Source organism: Stegodyphus dumicola, chromosome 1 (assembly GCF_044657685.1).
Source record: "Stegodyphus dumicola isolate Sdum_Otavi_A_Nest chromosome 1, ASM4465768v1".
NCBI classification, from domain to species: Eukaryota; Metazoa; Arthropoda; class Arachnida; order Araneae; family Eresidae; genus Stegodyphus; species Stegodyphus dumicola.
In genome coordinates, this window is record NC_140768.1 from 21,834,151 (window position 1) to 21,853,734 (window position 19,584).

General features: G+C 33.5%; 1 protein-coding gene across 5 annotated transcripts in view; it reads left to right on the top strand.

Moving 5' to 3' along the window:
- LOC118189465 (IQ motif and SEC7 domain-containing protein 1-like) overlaps positions 1–19,584 on the top strand; it is a 649,009-nt gene that overhangs the window by 453,609 nt on the left and 175,816 nt on the right. Inside the window, exon 1 of one of the 5 annotated variants that reach the window (XM_035360065.2) lies at positions 7,492–9,079. The exons of 3 other annotated variants lie outside the window; for them this stretch is intronic. In XM_035360065.2, coding sequence (XP_035215956.2) covers positions 8,232–9,079 — 848 coding nt within the window. In that variant the 5' untranslated portion in view covers positions 7,492–8,231. Of the gene's footprint in view, positions 1–7,491; positions 9,080–19,584 lie in introns of those variants that run through there. One more of the 5 variants, XM_035360064.2, reaches the window with a different exon arrangement.

Here is a 19,584-nt window from a genome sequence, read left to right on the forward strand (position 1 = left end):
ATTTTCCCCTTTCTTGCTAACAATATTACCTATCATAGCTTTAGATACCGAAAAATTGTAGCTTTTATGGGTGTTTTTAATAACTAGATGCGAATAATTTTCTTTATGAAAAGCATAAATATAGCTTTCCATCCATTTACTTCTTTAAAAGCGCCATTTTGCATAAAAACAAAACTGTCAAGCATCAGACGATAATTTCAAAAGTATAGTTGCACTTAGAAAAATAATTTCCAAACAGACAATTTGTTTTTATAGCAAAGCAAAATTTTCTATGTTTTGTATAACATGAAAGACTATTTAAAAATCTTATTCTCCCTCGAATAGAACATTCTGAAAACTGGGTATTTGCCAGCCACAGAGCATTAAACTGGAATATTAATATTAATAATTAGCCTAATATATTAGGCTATAGTATTATACTATAGTATAATAGTCTTCCCTATATAGTCGTTTCTAACATCAAAAAGTAAATGTTTCGTTTTAATAATGTGCAGGAACTCCAGAATAACGGGAAGTAGAAGTGATGTGAAAGTGAAGTGTTTGTTTCCACTGTCTATTGTTAACTAGAAGTGTTACAGATAATATAATACAATTGATTAATAGGCGTTTTATGTTTCGCAAATATGGGATACTGCATTTTCACAGTAAACTAAAGAAAAGAAAAGATATTGAAAAAAAGATTACAATGAAGACAATCCGCATATTTTTTTTTTTTTTTTTTTTTTTAATCGTTGTGGATTTATCGGTATCTAAGCTTATAATTCCTTTTTGTCTCTATTCAGTCGTGTGTTTGTCTGAATTTATTTCAGTTTTCGTGTATAACAGAAATACTACGGATGTTTTCTGTATTACTAAAAAAAAGTAAAGGTTTTGAAGTAAATTTGTAAACATTTTCATCATCAGCACCATTGGCACGACAACCTCTTGCGGGCCCTGGCCTTCTTCAGAAGCCTTTCCGATTCCACCCTCCTTTCATCAACTGACCTCCAGTTCTTGATTTTTAGAATGGTAAAATCTTTATCCAGGCAGTCCCTCAATCTTTTCATGGGTCTTCCTCTTGATCTTCCACAAACAGGAGTTGCATAAAGACCTGAAGGACTGTTCTTTCTTTCTGTATTCATTCCCAGGAGGTGACCTGCCCATCTCATTCTATTTAATCTTATGGATTTAATAATATTCTAGTCTTTATAAGTTTTGCAGAGTTCGAAGTTATACTGTTCATATATTATTCTCCAAAACAGCACCAAAAATAGTTCTTAGAATCTTCCTTTCAAAGATCGCCAAGGCTCTTTCTTCCCTCATAGTCAGAGTCCACGTCTCTGAAGCACAGGTTAAGACTGATTTTATTAATACCTTGTGTAATAAGATTTTTTGTCTTTCTCTTTATTAGACTAGATTTCAGAAGAGATCTTAAACCAAAGAAGCAACGATTTGCAGCAATAATTCGTTTCCTGATTTCAAGATTAATTCCATTTTGATAGTAAATTTCGGAGCCCAAAATAGGTGACATTTTTTACAGATTCAAATTTAAATAGACCCGATATGTATACATTTTCTGGCAGCAAAAGATGGGTGGTAGTTAAGAGCACCTATACTCTTCAGCTTTCCTTTTCTTAAAGTCATTCGTACTTTAACTGTCTCAAAATTTCCAATTTTTTAAATTTTCTCGCGTATTTGGCAGTAGCTTGCCAAACTCGTGACAACCCTTCTTTCCTTTGGTGGATCAGATGATTTTCATTTACATTTTGCTTATTTTAAAAATACAGTTGCTCAACAATGGTGAACTACACTCTTAGACAAAAAAAAAAAAAAAAAAAAAAAAAAAAAAAAAAAAAAAACGGCGCACCAAGAAGGAGTTTTCCGAATGGGATGAAAATCGGTAGAAGTGATGTACATACAGAAAAACAAGTGATTAACAGTTTGAGAAAAATTGGATGATTTATTGAAGTGATAAAGCTTCACTAAGTGAAAAAGTCAGTAACGCGTTTGTCCACCTCTGGTCCTTATGCAAACAGTTATTCGGCTTGGCATCGATTTATAGAGGTTGCGGATGTCCTCCTGAGGGATATCTTGCCAACTTCTGTCCAACTGGCGCGTTAGATCGTCAACATCCCGAGCTGGTTGGAGGGCCCTGCGCATAATGCTCCAAACGTGCTGAATAGGAGAGAGATCTGGCGACTTTGCTGGTCAAGGTAATGTTCGGCAAGCAGTAGAAACATGTGCAGGTTGGGGGCGGGCATTATCTTGCTGAAATGTAAGCCCAGAGTGGCGTGACATGAAGGGGAACACAATGGGCCTTAGAACTTCGTCGACGCACCGCTGTGCTGTAAGGTTGCGACGGATGACAACCAAAGGGGGCCTACTATGAAATGAAATGGCACCCTAGACCATCACTCCTGGTTGTCGGCCTGTCTGCGGGAAGACAGTCAGGTTAGTATCACACCGCTGTCCGGGGCGTCTGCAGACTCGCCTTCCCTGGTCATCGGAGCTCAGTTCAAAACGAGACTCATTGAAGACTATTCTACTCCAGTCAGTGACATTCCAGTGCGAATGAGCCCGACACCACTGCAAACGGGCTTGACGTTGTACAGAGGTCAATGGTAGTCGGCGCAAGGGGCACCGTGACCTCAGCTCCCTTTCTGTGAGCCGTCTATGAATGGTCCTTCCGGTCACTGAAGCACTAGTTCACGTACAGTCGATGATAATGGTGCATCTGGGGCTGTGAGTGCCGCTCTGACGATTGCTCGGTCTTCACGTTCTGTCGTTTCTCTAGGCCTACCCCTTCCTTCTTGACGCTGTGTGCGGCCATATTTCACCCATTCCTACTAACGTCGTCTAATAGTGGCATCGCTCTTGCTCAAATGTCGAGCTATTCGCCGAAAAGACCAACCGGCTTCCTTGAGCCCAACTACACGACCTCTCTCAGATTCTGATATCTGCGCATATCGTTCGCGCACCTGTATGCGAGGCATAGTTACTGTCTACCAGAGTCCACGGAATGAAATTCGTGAAGAATTTATTACCTGCAATCGTAATTTCTCCTCTTAAATATCCTGCCAGTTGCGCAAATCAGATGCGCTGTAGCGACAACCGTTCATTCATTGGCAGCCATAATGTAAAATTTTGCATTTTCCGTCGAAACCTGTATGCATATCAATTTGTGTGCGTCGTGGTGCGTTCTCTTTTTTTTCGGGGGGGGGGAGGTCTAAGAGTGTAGAATTCTTTTGGATTTGATCATATTTCAAAATTAAATTTTCAGGTGACCAGATATCGGCTGAAATGTAACATTACCAAATGCTTTAATGTGGGATCAGAAATTGCCCGGCCGAGCGGTAAAGTTGCTGAACACTGGTAGTTCGAATCCCGCGAATGGGCTGGCTGCATAGTCGTCTTCATGGTTTTCCCCATGTGTAACATGTATATAAGTCAGTTCCCATAGAAAGGCCTCCACGAAGGCATCCTTCCCGTTAGATAGCCCTCGGGGCGTTACCAGAAATTGCCTTTCGTTTGCAATATTCTAGAATGCATGATGTTTTAAGCGTTAGCCCTTGCCTACATGTGAGTGTGCGGATAAGTTGCATATGTGCTACCCTTGCATTTATGTCAACGCTTGGTAGGAATTGCTTATTATAATAATTATTGCCTTATTATAATAATATATTATTTGAGTGCGATAAATAATTTCCTTTAATATGAAAGGTAATGACCTGAATATTTTGTTTGTGCAAGAAGCTTATGAAAAGAACAAGTGAAAAACCTGTCAGGGATATTAAAGGATAAAAATCGGCGAGTATCTGTTGCATGTACAGAAGTGAATTTGAACAAGTGGGTAGAACTTTAGGGGCTGACAGAAGGCATACGAGCAATATTCGTCACAGAATGTATAGTCGGAACGCAGGCGGCGAACCGCTAGGTAATATTTTAGATGGTATAAAAAGGGTCTGTCCTCGGATTCAACGGCATTTTCTACTGTGGATTGTCGAGAGGATGGCTGGTTATACCAACGACGAAATTTCCCCGACGATGGACTGGTCTAAGTGGTCCCATAGATTGGCCACCAAGATCACCGAATCTCTCATGTTTGGGACTTCTCCTGTGGTGCCATATGAAAAGCCTAATCTACGAGTGCCCCATTCAAACCTATATGGATCTAGTCGCCAGGATCGTTTGTTGATGCTGGCGATACTCGGGAAATACCTGGTAAATGTGCGTCAGTTTCCTCTCCTGCAGGTGTGATGCCACGTTACAGCTTTTGAGCAATCTTTTGAACAATTTCTTTGAGAATGTTCATCAACTACGATACATTCCTGTAAAAAAAAATTTCTGATGTATCTCCTCTCATTCCTGTGTTATTTTTTTAAATGTCACAATGTTAATTTCTCACCGCTTATGTTCCTACCATGCATTCTATGACAAAGATTGCTCATACAAAAATTGACATTCTATGACGTATATTGACATTCTATGACATAGATTGACATTCTATGACATAGATTGACATTCTATGACAAAGATTGCTCATACAAAAATTGACATTCTATGACATAGATTGACATTCTATGACAAAGATTGCTCATACAAAAATTGACATTCTATAACAAAGATTGCTCGTACAAAAATTGACATTCTATGACATAGATTGAAATTCTATGACAAAGATTGCTCATACAAAAATTGACATTCTATGACGTAAATTGACATTCTATGACAAAGATTGCTCGTACAAAAATTGACATTCTATGACATAGATTGAAATTCTATGACAAAGATTGCTCATGCAAAAATTGACATTCTATGACGTAGATTGACATTCTATGACATAGATTGACATTCTATGACAAAGCTTGCTCATACAAAAATTGACATTCTATGACGTAGATTGACATTCTATGACAAAGATTGCTCATACGAAAATTGACATTCTATGACGTAGATTGACATTCTATGACATAGATTGAAATTCTATGACATAGATTGAGATTCTATGACATAGATTGCTCATACAAAAATTGACATTCTATGACGTAGATTGACATTCTATGACAAAGATTGTTCATACAAAAATTGACATTCTATGACATAGATTGAAATTCTATGACAAAGATTGCTCATACAAAAATTGACATTCTATGACATAGATTGAAATTCTATGACAAAGATTGCTCATACAAAAATTGACATTCTATGACAAAGATTGCTCATACAAAAATTGACATTCTATGACAAAGATTGCTCGTACAAAAATTGACATTCTATGACAAAGATTGCTCATACAAAAATTGACGTTCTATGACAAAGATTGCTCATACAAAAATTGACATTCTATGACATAGATTGACATTCTGTGACAAACATTGCTCATACGAAAATTGACATTCTATGACATAGATTGACATTCTATGACAAAGATTGCACGTATAGCTGCCTTCTATCACCCGTTAAAATTCTGCTCTTTTGTTCAGATTCACCCTGTACTTCATGCCTTCATTTTTCATGCCACCCGACGTTTTCGTCATATTTTCATCATTTTTGCTCTTTGCGTTCATGTGCGATTTTTTTGAAATTTTAATGAATCTTCCGAAATTTTTTCTGCATAGTTTTCATTCAAAAAGTTTGTTTATCTGGTACGGACACCACATGACTTCCTTGTTCGTCATATCAAATTATACATATTTTTGGCTGCATTTCATTTAAACGTTATTAAATTATACAAATTTTCGATATTTTTTTTTTTTTTTTTCATGTAGTAATAAGATTTTTAACGTTCGTTTCCAGATATTGAAAATTTTAAAGTTCCAACTTGGCTGAAAGAACTGCTCCACTGCGATATATATTAGCCCCAAAGGAAAATTTGCCCAGAAGGGCTATTAATTTCGTTTTGGCATTTTGCGTTGGTTCACTGTGAACGGCGTTTCACTTTTCAAATTGTTGCCACCAAATATTATCACCCTGTGTTATATTTAAAGAAATTAAATAATAAAGAATCTGTATAATTGTACGTATGTTTCTCGCATTGTGACAAAACGACGGTAGCTAAGAACATCAAATTCTGAATAACATAGTGCTCCACTCGAATGTGGGCATCTGGAAGCCCAAATCTGGAATCATTTTTTTTTAAATCTATTTTATATTTTGTATAACTTTAACGAATTTTTGATTAACACATTTAACAATTTCAAAGCGAGCAATGGCAACACTGTACCGGGGGCATATTTTTCTCCAGCGCACGAAAATTAAATTTCCTATATATATATATTTCTCTTTGAAATTACCTATACACAGATGTGTGTATAGGAAATTCTAAAGGTAAACTCTTCTTAAATTATTTTGCGATATTGCTGTTGAATTGAATTTTATCGTTTAGGTGCGAAGAACCTGATATTTAATAAGGTAACAAACAAAACGTTAAAAAAACGCCCCTTTATGCGTAATAAGGGTTATAAAGGGAGCATAAAGGTTATAAAGGGTTATAAAGGTGTTAAATAAGGGTTATAAAGGGAGCGTAATAAGGGAGCATAAAGGGGCTCTATGCTCTTGAAAGGCTTTCAGATTTTTTTATTTTTTCAGTTTTATAACCATTTTAATTCTACCATAAGACAGAACGTTCAGATTAAAATGGAACTTCGCCTGTATACGTTTTTATTCTTGAAACTGCGATGCAGCGCTTAGCTGTAAACTAAAAGATGTATGATAAGAACAAGTGTTAAAGTGGTGTTTTTATTATTAGTATTATTTGTTATTTTAAAGTAACTTTAAATGTGGTAAATAACTTGTGAAGTATTTTTTATTCTCCATTTATAATTCTAAATGACCACAGTCTTGTATTTTATACGACGGTCACATTATTTTAGATCATACAGTAATTTTTAAATATTCTGGTACTTATTTTTATATATAATATTAAAACTGCTTTAAAAGGAATAAATTGAATTTAAATACAATTTTAATTAATTCTTTGCGCCATTGCTGCACGGAATGAAATTTAAATTTTAACAAACATGTATATACGTAAAAAAGTAAATTTAAAGTTAATTTTAATTTGCTCAATTGGTGAATTTATTTTCATGGTTTGATTTTGCACTTCATTTACTTATGCTATCTGAATTTAAATGATATTGTAGTTTAGTTCGAAAATTAAATCTTTTATATGTTTGCACATTTTTCATTATTTTAACTTTAAATTTACTTTTTTACGTATATACATGTTTTTTAAAATATTAAAACTGCTAATATAAATAAGTTGCCATACATTAGTATCTTCTGAGCTGTGTATAAATTGCTACGAATGTTAAAATCACGACTGATGATGACTTTCGTAAACATGAAAGCAAGTCTCTGAGAGTGTCGCGCGTGATTAGTGGGCGGAGCCAGGCATGTAAATAAAGAAACTGAGCACGCGCGGGCCGAGAGACCGTGACTCTCAGAATCCTTTGCGAATATCGAGTTTTTCGCAAACGAACAGCCAGCTCTCTGCTTGTTCCACTTGATAGATTCGTGTGACCTATCTAGACTAGCTTCCTCGTGAAAAAGTACCGCAACTTGTTATTGGAAGTCGCCAGGGGGAGAAAACTACAAAACTAAAAGAAGAAATTGCAGTCTTCGAATCTGGCATCAGTGTTATCTCTGCTTCCCTGTTCGTACATACAGCTGTTTGGTGTGTTTGACGTACTACGGAGTCAGCTTACAAATAGAGTGAGGTGTGTTTGTTTTCTGTGCTGCTGTGCCGTCAGTTGTTGACGAATATTTTCTGTGCAACGCTTGATTTAATTACGGTTGCCAAATTGGACCGTACTGTTTATGTTTTGGAAATTGACCTGTACTCCGAGTCTTTCATTTGAATGTACATCTACTTGTATGCATAAATTCCAAAAGTGAAATCACTCAGTTTGCTTCGCCAACCAAAGAAATTTTTATTTACGTGGAATCAACTTAGCGATTCGTAATAAAAGCTTTGTTTATCTAACTTTTATTTTGAAGTTATACCAAAGATTGCCCAATTGGATTCTAAAAAAAAAAAAAAAAAAAAGAGAGAATAGGCGATGAATTATGACGTTGAAATGTGAGTGATATTGCGCAAATTCCTCAAGATTGGATATACTGATAGCATTGTTTCTTTTCCTTTTTAATCACTTCTGTGGAAATTTACTGATAGTTTTGGTGAAGTGTGCCTTTTTTTTAATGTGCCATGTGATTTGCCGCTTTGTAAAGAATTGTCCAAAGATGTCGCAAGTATGAGCACTTATTCCTATGACACTGCCACTGCCTGGTTCGAGGACGATTACCGCAACAGCTCTAAATTTCGAGGAAAGCAAATGTCAACAATTGTGGACATAAATAATACACACCCCAGTGAGGAATGGGACGAAGAGAAGAAAGTGACTTCCGACAAAGTATCGCAATCCCCTGGTAAACTTAACAAGTACAGTTTGGTTATTGTTTTGCCTTCCACCAACGGTGGTGTTCCCACCGATGCGCAAAATGGTAAGACACTGGTGGATTCCGGCGTGGGTTCCATGTCCCCTTCACCGCCCAAAACGCCAACTCCTGATTACGATTCCTTGGAAGATTTCTTCGACGATGAAGATCATCTAGGCACAACCCACTCTTGCGGAAATCAATCTCCTCAGGCATCTGCATGTCCGAAGAAAGTGCATTTTTCATCGATGGACATTGCTGAGGAATCTGTTTACACGTCCAGCAAGTCATCCTGGCGGGAAGCTTTATTGATGAATCCTTACGATGGTCCAGATCCCTTATCTTATTGCTACCGCCAAGAGTGGGTGAACGGTGAAACTAAACCTAGGGCAAAATTAATAGCTAAGCACCAATTACTATATACAGATGATTCAGAGGATGGGTTCCGGCGCTCTAGAACCGAAACGAGGCGACCTAGAGGTGGTACTAAACTGGTGAGGAGGACAAGCTCTCTGGATCGTTTCGTTGCGCTTCGCTATAGCAACAGAACTAAAGACAGGATACCTTTACTTTGTGATCCAGATCCTTTAAAAGAACCAATTGCCAATTCTGAAAAACGAAATGTTACCCGGAAAACACCGAAACATACGAAATCTTCAGAAAGGTAAATTTCATTCATTATTCTTAAACCTGCATTTTAATTTATGTCATATACACCGAAAACTTTTATTGCTATTAACTCTTTTCTGCTATTAGTTAATTAAATGAGGGAACAAAGATGATTAATTTATTATTTTTCAAACTTAGGTGTTTCTTTGTGCATAGTTAAGAAACTGAATAGATAAATTGCTTTGAAGTTGTATATTTGTTGTAACAGTTGTATCTCGTTTCCAGAAGTTATTTGTTACAAAAAATAATTATGATATTTATGTTAGTGTGTAAAAAAAAAAAAAATGACAAAAAAAATCTGAAATTTTTCAGATTTTAAATTACGTCCAAAGGGGCGTTTTTTTAACGTTTTGAGTGTTACCTTTATTTATTAAATATCATGTTCTTTGCACTTAAACCATAAAATTCAGTTCAAGAGCAATATCGCAAAATAATGTTAAATTAAGCATATCTTTAGAATTTCCGATATACACAGTCTCGCGAGCTGGAGATAAAAGTATTTTTTTTCTATATAACGTTGCCATTTCTCGCTTTTAAAGCATTGAGTTTGTAAATCAAAAATTCGTTAAAGTTTTACAAAATATAAAATCTATAATAAAACAAATTCCAAATTTGGGATTTCAGATGCCCATATTCGCAGTAGGATTTCGTCATTCAAAATTCGGTGGCTCTATGTACCATTGTTTTATCACAATGCGAGAAATAGACAATCATTTATGCAGATTTTTCATTATTTAATTTCTTCAAATATAATGCAGGACTCTAACATTTTGTGGCAACAGTTTGAAAAGTGAACCGACGTTTATGAGTCCGACGCAAAATGCCAAAACGAAAGCAATAGTCCTTCGGGACTGAAATCCCTTTGGACTAAAAATTATTCGACAGGAGATTGGCCTTTCTAGTGGCCGGTTGAAATTCAGGAATATGTGTAAATAAAGTTATGCTCTCGTACAGTAAATCACCAAGATAGCGTCACCACTTATGACCAAATACAATTAATTTTGAGAATTAAAACCTTAAAAGATCATATAAGTATTATCACTGTACCCGCCTCTTGTTGTCGTTTTTAAATATTTTATGGTTTTGCTGTTGAATCGAATTTTATGTGACGTAAGCTCCAAGAACCTGATATTTAATAGACAATGTAAACACACAAAATGTTAATAATAATAAAAGAAAAAAAGAGTTTTGCAAAGAAAACTGAACATTGTTAGGATGAACTGAGAAAAAACAGGAAAATGCATACAATCACTTTATGTTACATCAGGAATTTCTACACGTATACTGCTAATGGTGCTTTTAAAATTTTTGTAATTTTGCTATTGAATTGTATGAGACGTAAGTGCGAAGAAAATTGTTCTTAATAATAAAGTTAAAATGATAAAAAATGGGGATTAATAGGAATTTTAAAATGTTAAAAAAGGGGGTTAGTAGGAGTGTGTGTAAGAGCAAACTGGTAGACCACCAGCTTAGCGAGGGGGGGGGGAAATCTGAACTCCTTCAGATTTATTTTTTTAATATCATTTATAACATTTTATTATTATTATTATCCCCTTCCAAGTGAAGTAATAACAAGGAGAAAAATGCAATTTTTTTAAGGGGGGGGGCCAATTTTTTTTTTTTTTTTTTTTTTTTTTTCCCTGTCCAAAGGGTCAATTTGCCCACAACAAGGACTATTAATTTCGTTTTGGCATTTTCGTCGATTAACGATAAGCGTTGTTTCACTATTCAAATTGTTGCCACCAAATATTATCGCCCTGTATTATATTTAAAGAAATTAAATATTGAAGAATCTGCATGAATATATGTATGTTTCTCGCATTGTGATAAAACAACAGTACCTAGAGCCATCAAAATTTGAATAACGTAATCTTCCATAAAATATGGGCATGTGGAAGCCCTAATTTGAATTCGAAATTTGTTTTATCATCGATTTCATATTTTGTAAAACTTCAACGAATTTTTGATTAACAAACTCAACGATTTCATGGCGAGCAGTGGCAACATTGTGCGCGGGGGGGGGGAAGGAAAAAATTATCTCCAGCGCGCGAGACTGTGTATCGGAAATTCTAATTATTTTGCGATATTGCTGTTCTATGCTCATTTTCAAATTATTTTGCGATATTGCTGTTGAACTGTATTTTATGGTTTAAGTGCGAAGAACATGCTATTTAATAAATAAAGGTAACACACAAAACGTTAAAAAAACGCCCCTTTGGACGTAATTTAAAATCTGAAACCTTTCAGATTTTTTAATTTTATTTATTTATTTATTTATTTTTTACCTTTACGACAATGGTCAGACTTGTTCAGTATTCAAGAAATGTATTTTAAAGAGTGAAAATTTTTATCTCTACCGAGCTGCGTGCAACGTTTTCGGGACATAACTTCTGAGAACTAGTGCAGTGTGCAACCACCGTGCCAAACTTGACCAATTGCAAAACTCATTCCAAGTATTTACGTCACTTATTCTGGAATCCTTGACTTCCAAACTCCAAACCAGAGATAATTGAAACAATGGACATTCGGAATGTGGACAATGATGTTCTTATCTATAAATCAACGGGAACAACAACGCAACTTAAAAATTACTGTTCTGACGACCCATTCTGCTCGCATTTTTATGTTTGGTCCTCGACTTCAGCTCATTCAGTTTAAAGGCTGTGAAATAGAACGGTTGTTTTTAAGGAAAAGACCTGAGTATAAATTGGTCTTGCGTATTGGTGTCTCAGGCTTTGTTTACGAGTGATCTGAACATTTTTATGCCTCTTTCTTTTAAGACTGATGCAGTTGTTCCAAGGAATAATATTTAATCTGTTCGGAAATAACAGAATTCAATTTCTTTTATAGTGCACTTACTCTACTGAATTTTCGGAAACTTTTGCAATCTCCCATACGTGTAAGACTAAACTTTTTCCAGCTGGGCACAAATTTGAGTTCATATTACAACAGCAAATATGTCGTAATATGTATCAATGTAATAGAATTCAAGGGAGACACTGTGCAACAGAATTTAGAACCCGCAGGCAGTGCATTGGGTAGCACAATTTTCAGAATTTAGAGAAATACTAAGCAGCAAAAGTTTTAGAATTTTCAGGAGGCATTGGGCGGTAAAATTTCTAGAATTTAAGAAGGCAACACACAGCAGAATTTAGGATCCTGAGAGATTGCATTGGGTAGCAAAATGCTACTGCGGACCTTGTACTCATGTCACAATTGAAGAAAATCACTTAAATCCTAAGATACTAAAACAGATCTTAAAATAAGTAAATAAATAAAAATTTAAAAAATCTGAAAAGTTTCAGATTTTAAATTACGTCCAAGGGGCGTTTTCTTAACTTTTTTTTTTTTTTTTTTTTTTTGTGTGTGTGTGTGTGTGTGTTACCTCTATTTATTATAAATATCATGTTCTGCGTACTCAAACTATAAAATTCAGTTCAACAGCAATATAGCAAATTAATTTTAAAATGAGCGTATCTTTAGAATCTCCAATACAGAGTGTCGCGCGCTGAAGGTATTTTTTTTTCGTACAGTGTTGCCATCGCTCATTTTGAAATTGTTCAGTTTTTTAATCAAAAATTCGTTGAAGTGTTACAAAATACGAAATCGATAATAAAACAAATTTCAAATTCAAATTAGGGCTTCCACATGCCCACATTCTATGGAAGATTACATTATTCAAATTTTGATGGCTCTAGCTACCGTTGTTTTATCACTATGTGAGAAACATACATACATTTATGCAGATTCTTCATTATTTAATTTCTTTAAATATAAGACGGCGATAATATGTGGTGGCAACGATTTGAAGAGTGAAACAACCCAGAAAAAGGATCAACGCAAAAGGCCAAAACGAAAGTAATAGTCCTTCTGAGCAAATATCCCCTTTGGAGTAATAAATAAATTATGATATTCCCCCCCCCCCTGAGAAACATGCAAGTACTTTTTGCATGGCAGATGGTTACCAAACGAAAGAAAACGTGTAGAAAGCGAGCGTTTCAGCAATTTACACCGTATTTCAAAATCGGGTAAATTTTTTTCACACGAATTATTTTAATTTATTTTTCATAACCGTGTGCGAATCGTGTTTACTGTGGGAAAAGATATTTACGTAAAATTCAAAGGATTCTGTAGCATCTGTTCTAGTATTGAAAATTCTTTCTTTTATAAAATTCATTATTCGGTGTTTTTTGGTAATATTCTGAATTCGAATTTTATTATTTATGAAATGTAAGTTTCATTTGTAAATATTTACAAAATTATTTCAGAAATACTTGAACTTTTAGTTAACAAAAATTTCTCGTAGAGTGTTTAAAACCAGCTAAAGTTAAATCTATAAATAATTCTCATTTCGTTGGCTTAGCAATAGAAAACTTAGTAGAAATTATCATTTATAATTAATATTGGAGGTATTTAAATATTGTATTTCAGAAGTCTGATCTGAAGAAAGTACTAATCGTGTTTTAAAAGTTTGAAATTAAATATTTAAATCATAGATAGATTTATTCTACAAGTTAATCTTCTGTTATTTACGTCTTCAGCCAGTTGAGGTAGTTCGTTCCAGTTTCGGTTAGCTGCGTACAAGAACAAAGAATCGATATTTGTCAATAACATCAAAATTTGCGCATATTTGTTGCCATCAAATTAGAGTCTGCTGACAAAATATGGCTCGCCACGTGTCTTAGTGCTGCCTATATATTAATAAAAAGCTGCTACGCGACGAGCCTTCGTCTGGCTTTTAAATGTAAAAATGCCTAAATGAACACCAAATATTAAATTTAAAACCTGCACAGAATTTCACTCTGCAGTACAACTTCATCAAAAAAAATCAATATATATGTATCACATATTAAAAAAATTACAATGAAATAAGCAATATCCCTTAATACAAATATTAATTATCCTAATAAATAAATTAACTAACTTCCCGTTGCAAAATCTTAAAAATTCAAATGGTATAAAGGAAGTTAAGAATTTTGTTTCCTAAAAACATCATGCAAATTTTTTATATAATTAAAATTATGCATAAATAAAACATAATGTAAAAAAATTAGAATGAAATAAGCATTAAATCTCATATTTTCAAGATAAAACAGTCAGAAATCCAGTATCCAAAGCAATGAATGAAAAAATGTTGCCAAAACCCACATTTCTATTAGAATGAAACTATCATCAGAAAGCAATAAACAATCAGAGCTGTGCTTTGTGGATGCCATAATTCGAAATATACATACTTTTTGCCGTTAGCTAATGGGGGGGGTAATCCTTTCTGTTGTGTTTCGCGAGACACATTCGCCTCAGAATAAGAAGAATGCGTGTTGCGTATCCATAAACCAAAAGAAAAAAAGCAACATTTTATCTCGTATCTTCAAGAGTCAGAAGTCCAGTATACAAAGCATTGAATGAAAAACTATTGCCAAAACCACATTTTACGTAATGGGATGTTGTGTCCATTAGTTAGGATTCTGTTATGCTTACCTACGAAATAAATTTTCAATTTTATCTTTCAGTCCCTAAAATGTAAAAGTCTGATGTGTACACATGACTTTCTTGTACGGAATATTAAATTATACGTATTTTTTCCTGCATTTCATTTAAAATTATTTCCTCGAATTTCACTAGACATGTATTTATCAATTAGTTCAGCTCCCAGTTCGCCACAAGGCAAAAATACATAAAACCTCAAATAATTGAAAAATATAAAACACTAAATACAGTTAAAACAATTAAAAACCATTTTTACATTAAAATTAGAGTTTCTATTCAAAACAAACATTTCGGCCAGGGGTCAAGAAGGCAAATTCTCGGTGCGCAAAAACCGAAAGTTTACTTTTGGTCTTACTCGGCAAAAAGACACTGAAGATGCAGAAACTGACTCAATTCACTCTTCTGCTAAGTTTCAAATGTAAACAAATATGGCTGCTATGATAAGAAAATTAGGCTTAGCCGCCTTAAACAACTTTTTAATTGTTGATAATTCTACAACTATTGCATGCAGATTAACTAAAAGCATAAAAACTTTAACCGGAATATAAGAACGTAATTCTATCATTTTTAAAGCAAAAAATGCGCAATTTACTCAAAGAATAAAAATTCTGAGCTCACGGACCCGAGTATACTTTGGTGCGGCTGATTGCAATAAAAAAGGGAGATGCACAGCTACATGTTATAACAGTCGTATATATAAAATTTCAACGCACCCGAAAATTTTCACGATCACAACTACTTCCTTTACTTCGTACAAAGAAGTAAAAGTGCCCTACATAAACCTTATTGTTTGACGATCAGTGATTTAATAAGAGGGTAATGATAGGCCCATCTGGACCCCTAGCAACAAGTTGCACAACATAATTTATCGCCTATTTAAGGATTAATGAAACGGGAGATATGTTTGATCACTGCGGAATTGCACAATAACTTGTAATTTATTAGCTTCGCATTTAATTTCTGAACAGTCAGTTATACTTCATCGAGTTCCACTACCTAGTAATAGTTACAGCACAGGCATGATTGTGCTAATCTGCTTCTCGAAGCGGCGAGAGGACACACCTTCTTTACTGAAAATCAGCTGTTTTCTCTCTTTTCCTCACCGGTTTCTTTTCGTGATGCTCGCGCCCCACTTTCGTTTCTGTCTAGGTCATTCCGGTTTATCTCCCCCACCACCACCACCACACGTATAGACAACGTCAACTAGTCCAGAATTATTTTATTCGTCTCCCCCCCCCCTCTTCCAAAGTTCCTCTCGATCGGACCTTCCGTGCTTCCGTGAAGGTCGTCAACCCTTTTTAGTAATAGAGAGGCGATCTAAAAATGGACTTTTTTTTCCCCCTCCCGTGCTCTAGTATGAGCCAGCAGTTCTTTAATATCGTTATCATAAATATATTTGTTCTAATATGTTCTAATTTTATGAAAACGTGTAAATATTTTTTTTTTTTTTTTTTTTCTGTAAAACTAGTTCAAATTATTTGATCTGGTTTAAACAAAAAATCTTCTCAGAATAAAGGCATGGCAAAAACAGATAACTCTAGCAGGTATAGCCAATGTGGTTGTTGTGAGAAACGTACTTTGAGAAATCTGTCCAAAACTTTTGAAGCGTTACCGTACAGCTTTACGTACGTTACGTGCATAAAACTTTTGAAGCATTACGAATTAGTACAATTTATTTACATTATGAACGAACGTTATTTTACATTACAAAGAACATTTATTTACATTACAAACGAACTTTATGTTATAGTACGAATGAATATTTATTTAGATTACGAACGAACGTTAGTTTACATAACAAACGAATATTTATTTGCATTACAAATGAACATTTATTTACATTACATACGAAATTTATGTTATAGTACAAATGAACATTTAAATTACGAACGAACATTATTTTACATTACAAATGAATATCTATTTACATTACAAATGAACATTTATTTATATTACATACGAAATTTATGTTATAGTACGAATGAACATTTATTTACATAACAAACGAATATTTATTTACAGTACAAATGAACATTTATTTACAGTACGAACGAACGTTAGTTTACATAACAAACGAATATTTATTTGCATTACAAATGAATATTTATTTACATTACAAATGAATATTTATGTTATGGTCCGAATGAACATTTATTTACAATACGAACGTTATTTTAGATAACAAACGAATAGTTATTTACATAGCAAATGAACATTTATTTACATTACAAACGAATATTTATTTACTTTACAAACGAACGTTATGTTAGAGTAAGAATGAACATTTATTTACTTACGAAAGAACATTATTTTACCTTACAAACGAATATTCTTTTTACATTACGAATGAGCATTTATGTACACAATTAAACGATATTGAATTTAACAACTGTTCTCTATTCGTATAAAGCTAATTTAAAATGAATTTAATTTTAAATTATTAAACTTTAATTGCATAGAAATAAAATATTAATTATTGCTGCGAACTAATTTAAATTATCATTTAAATTTTGAGAGCTATAAATCTATAAATCAAGTACAAGTATCTAAAACCATGAAAAAATATAATATTCCAAAAAATTAATCCGAAACATTTTTTTAAAGAATTTTTAAGACTAAATTAATTTACATAAGTGAATAATTGTTGAGCAGGCAGGAGAAAGATCTTTTTCAAGGGGAAGTTGCCTCCAAACCTAACTCTTCAATTACTCAGTTCGTGTTTCTTCATTTATATAGGATGGGTATAGTAATATTCAAAACCAAAAGTAAAACCAAATGTAGTGAATTACTTTAAAAAAAATTAAAACTAAAGGAATTTTGTGAAATTTAGTAAGCAAATTAACTAGGAATCAAAATATTAATTATATGTAAATTGTCAATGTAATTAAGAGTAGAAAACCAAAGATTTTTGGAAAACCAAAGTAATTTAGAAAACCTTGCCTATTGGAAACTTCCCTGACACGAATAATGCAAGTAAACCAAAAATAAACTATATACATTCTATTAAAATACAAAAATAATACTAAAAAGGCAAGTAAATAGCAAGTTTTAATTTAACTTACCTAGTAACTGCATATTTGTATTCCTAAGAGTGAAGTAGCATTTGCTAAACTAAGTGAGGTTGAGTAGTTTGTTTCTGCTAACTGTATAAATAGAGGGCGCTAATACAATTTAAGGTTCAGTGTTAAGCTGCTACCTGTGTGGTGTATTGTAAAAACCTATTCCGTAAACTCTTAAGTAATGTAAAATGTGTGTGCAAAAATGTTGCCAACTGTGAAGCATTGTAAAAAATTGTAAAAATTGATAGCTGTTGCGGTTTTTGAAAATAGATGTTGCAAACTGCTAAGGATTGTAAAAGTTCGAAAAAATTTTTTTGAAATAAAGTTCGAAAAAAAAATTTTAAGTAAAATTATAAGTTCGAATAAACATTTCAATTGAATTACTTTAATTTTGAATTTGAAATTTTTTTAAATTTTTAAATCACAAAATGAAAATAAATAGAGAATGATTATTGTAAGAAATTTTTTGTAATAGACTGAATTTATTAAAACTGAAGTTCTACAAGTTTAATTAAAACTTTAACGAAATACTGGCCAAAGGTAATAAAAATTAGAAAAAGATAAAAATGCAGACTATAATTGCAGACTCAATGCAGACTATAATTGAGAATTTTGCAAAGAGTTGGCCCTTCATTAGTAAAAGGAAAGAATCCAGTATTGATTAAATATACATTTTTACAAATTAATTAATTAATATTTACAAGTATAATACACAAATTCTTCCATTACTCTTGTTAACAAACAGTGACTTGGCCGAGTCGTCAATTTTCTTGATTCGTCGAGGATGCATACTTTTCACTAACTACTGCCCATCTAAGGGCATATTTTTATTCTTACGCCTCCTTTAAAGTAGTAGTTTTATCTTTTATTCAAAATTTAATTCTTCCTCGAATCGCATTTTAATTTTTATATTAAAATAACGTATGGAGAGAAATGATTGTTTTTGACTGAATGGTTTAATGTAGAATCTAATAGACTGGGCATATAGGAATTTTTTTTAATTAGCATATTCAATTAGAATCTTGCAAAGAATCTCAATTTATCAGAATGGAAAGATATACCATGAAACTTCTGCGTTAAAAAACACCTTCTTCCTCTTCTCGTCAGTTATTGTATACCGACGATCTTTGCTCTAGTATTTCTCACCCTTAATATCTTAACAATGGCAGTAACATTTCCCTCTTACGATATTTCCTCTTTTTTTTTTCCTCAGGAAATCGAACATTTAAAAATCCAATCATCTTGAAGTGTAACAAACAGAGGAGGGGGGGTAGCTTTAACCCAGTTTTATTGGCGCGGCAGGTACTGCTGCGAAAGAAAGTTTTTTTTTTTTTTTTTCCTTGTTCTTATTTTCTTTCGTTGCCACCGCGTCGGGAATTAATGAAGGCTTATTATTTTTGGGGCTATTTTTCCTGTTTATGGGATTATTGATCAGTTATTTGTTTGTTCCGACGGCCCTTGAGTGTAAGTAAATAACAAACAGCGCAGCGGTTGTTTTTAGTTTGTGCATTGTGTTGTTAAATTGTTGTTTTTCTGATGACTGGAGATTAAGTTGTTATATAAGTTACAGAATCTGATTGTTTTTTGGCTTAAACCTTGCCATTCATCAACGTTATGTCTTGCCATTAGTTGTTAATTTTCCATGCTTACTGTTTTGCATTTAAAATTTAATTTATCTGAAGCAAATTAACATTCTAATACGTGAAGATGTTACTATTAAAAATTCTGAAATACTGAAATGTGCATGAAATAAATATTAAAAAGTTTCGCTTGCTTTCCTAAAAACAAGTATCTACTATTGCCAACATATAAAAATGAATCGTACTATGACTAATAGTAAACTTCAACTGGAAGAGAATTTAAATATTAAAGACTTCGACTTTTTTTCCATGCATTTCCTTTTTAAATCAGAATTAGTATAAAAAGGAAAATATTAAAAAAGTACTTTATAATT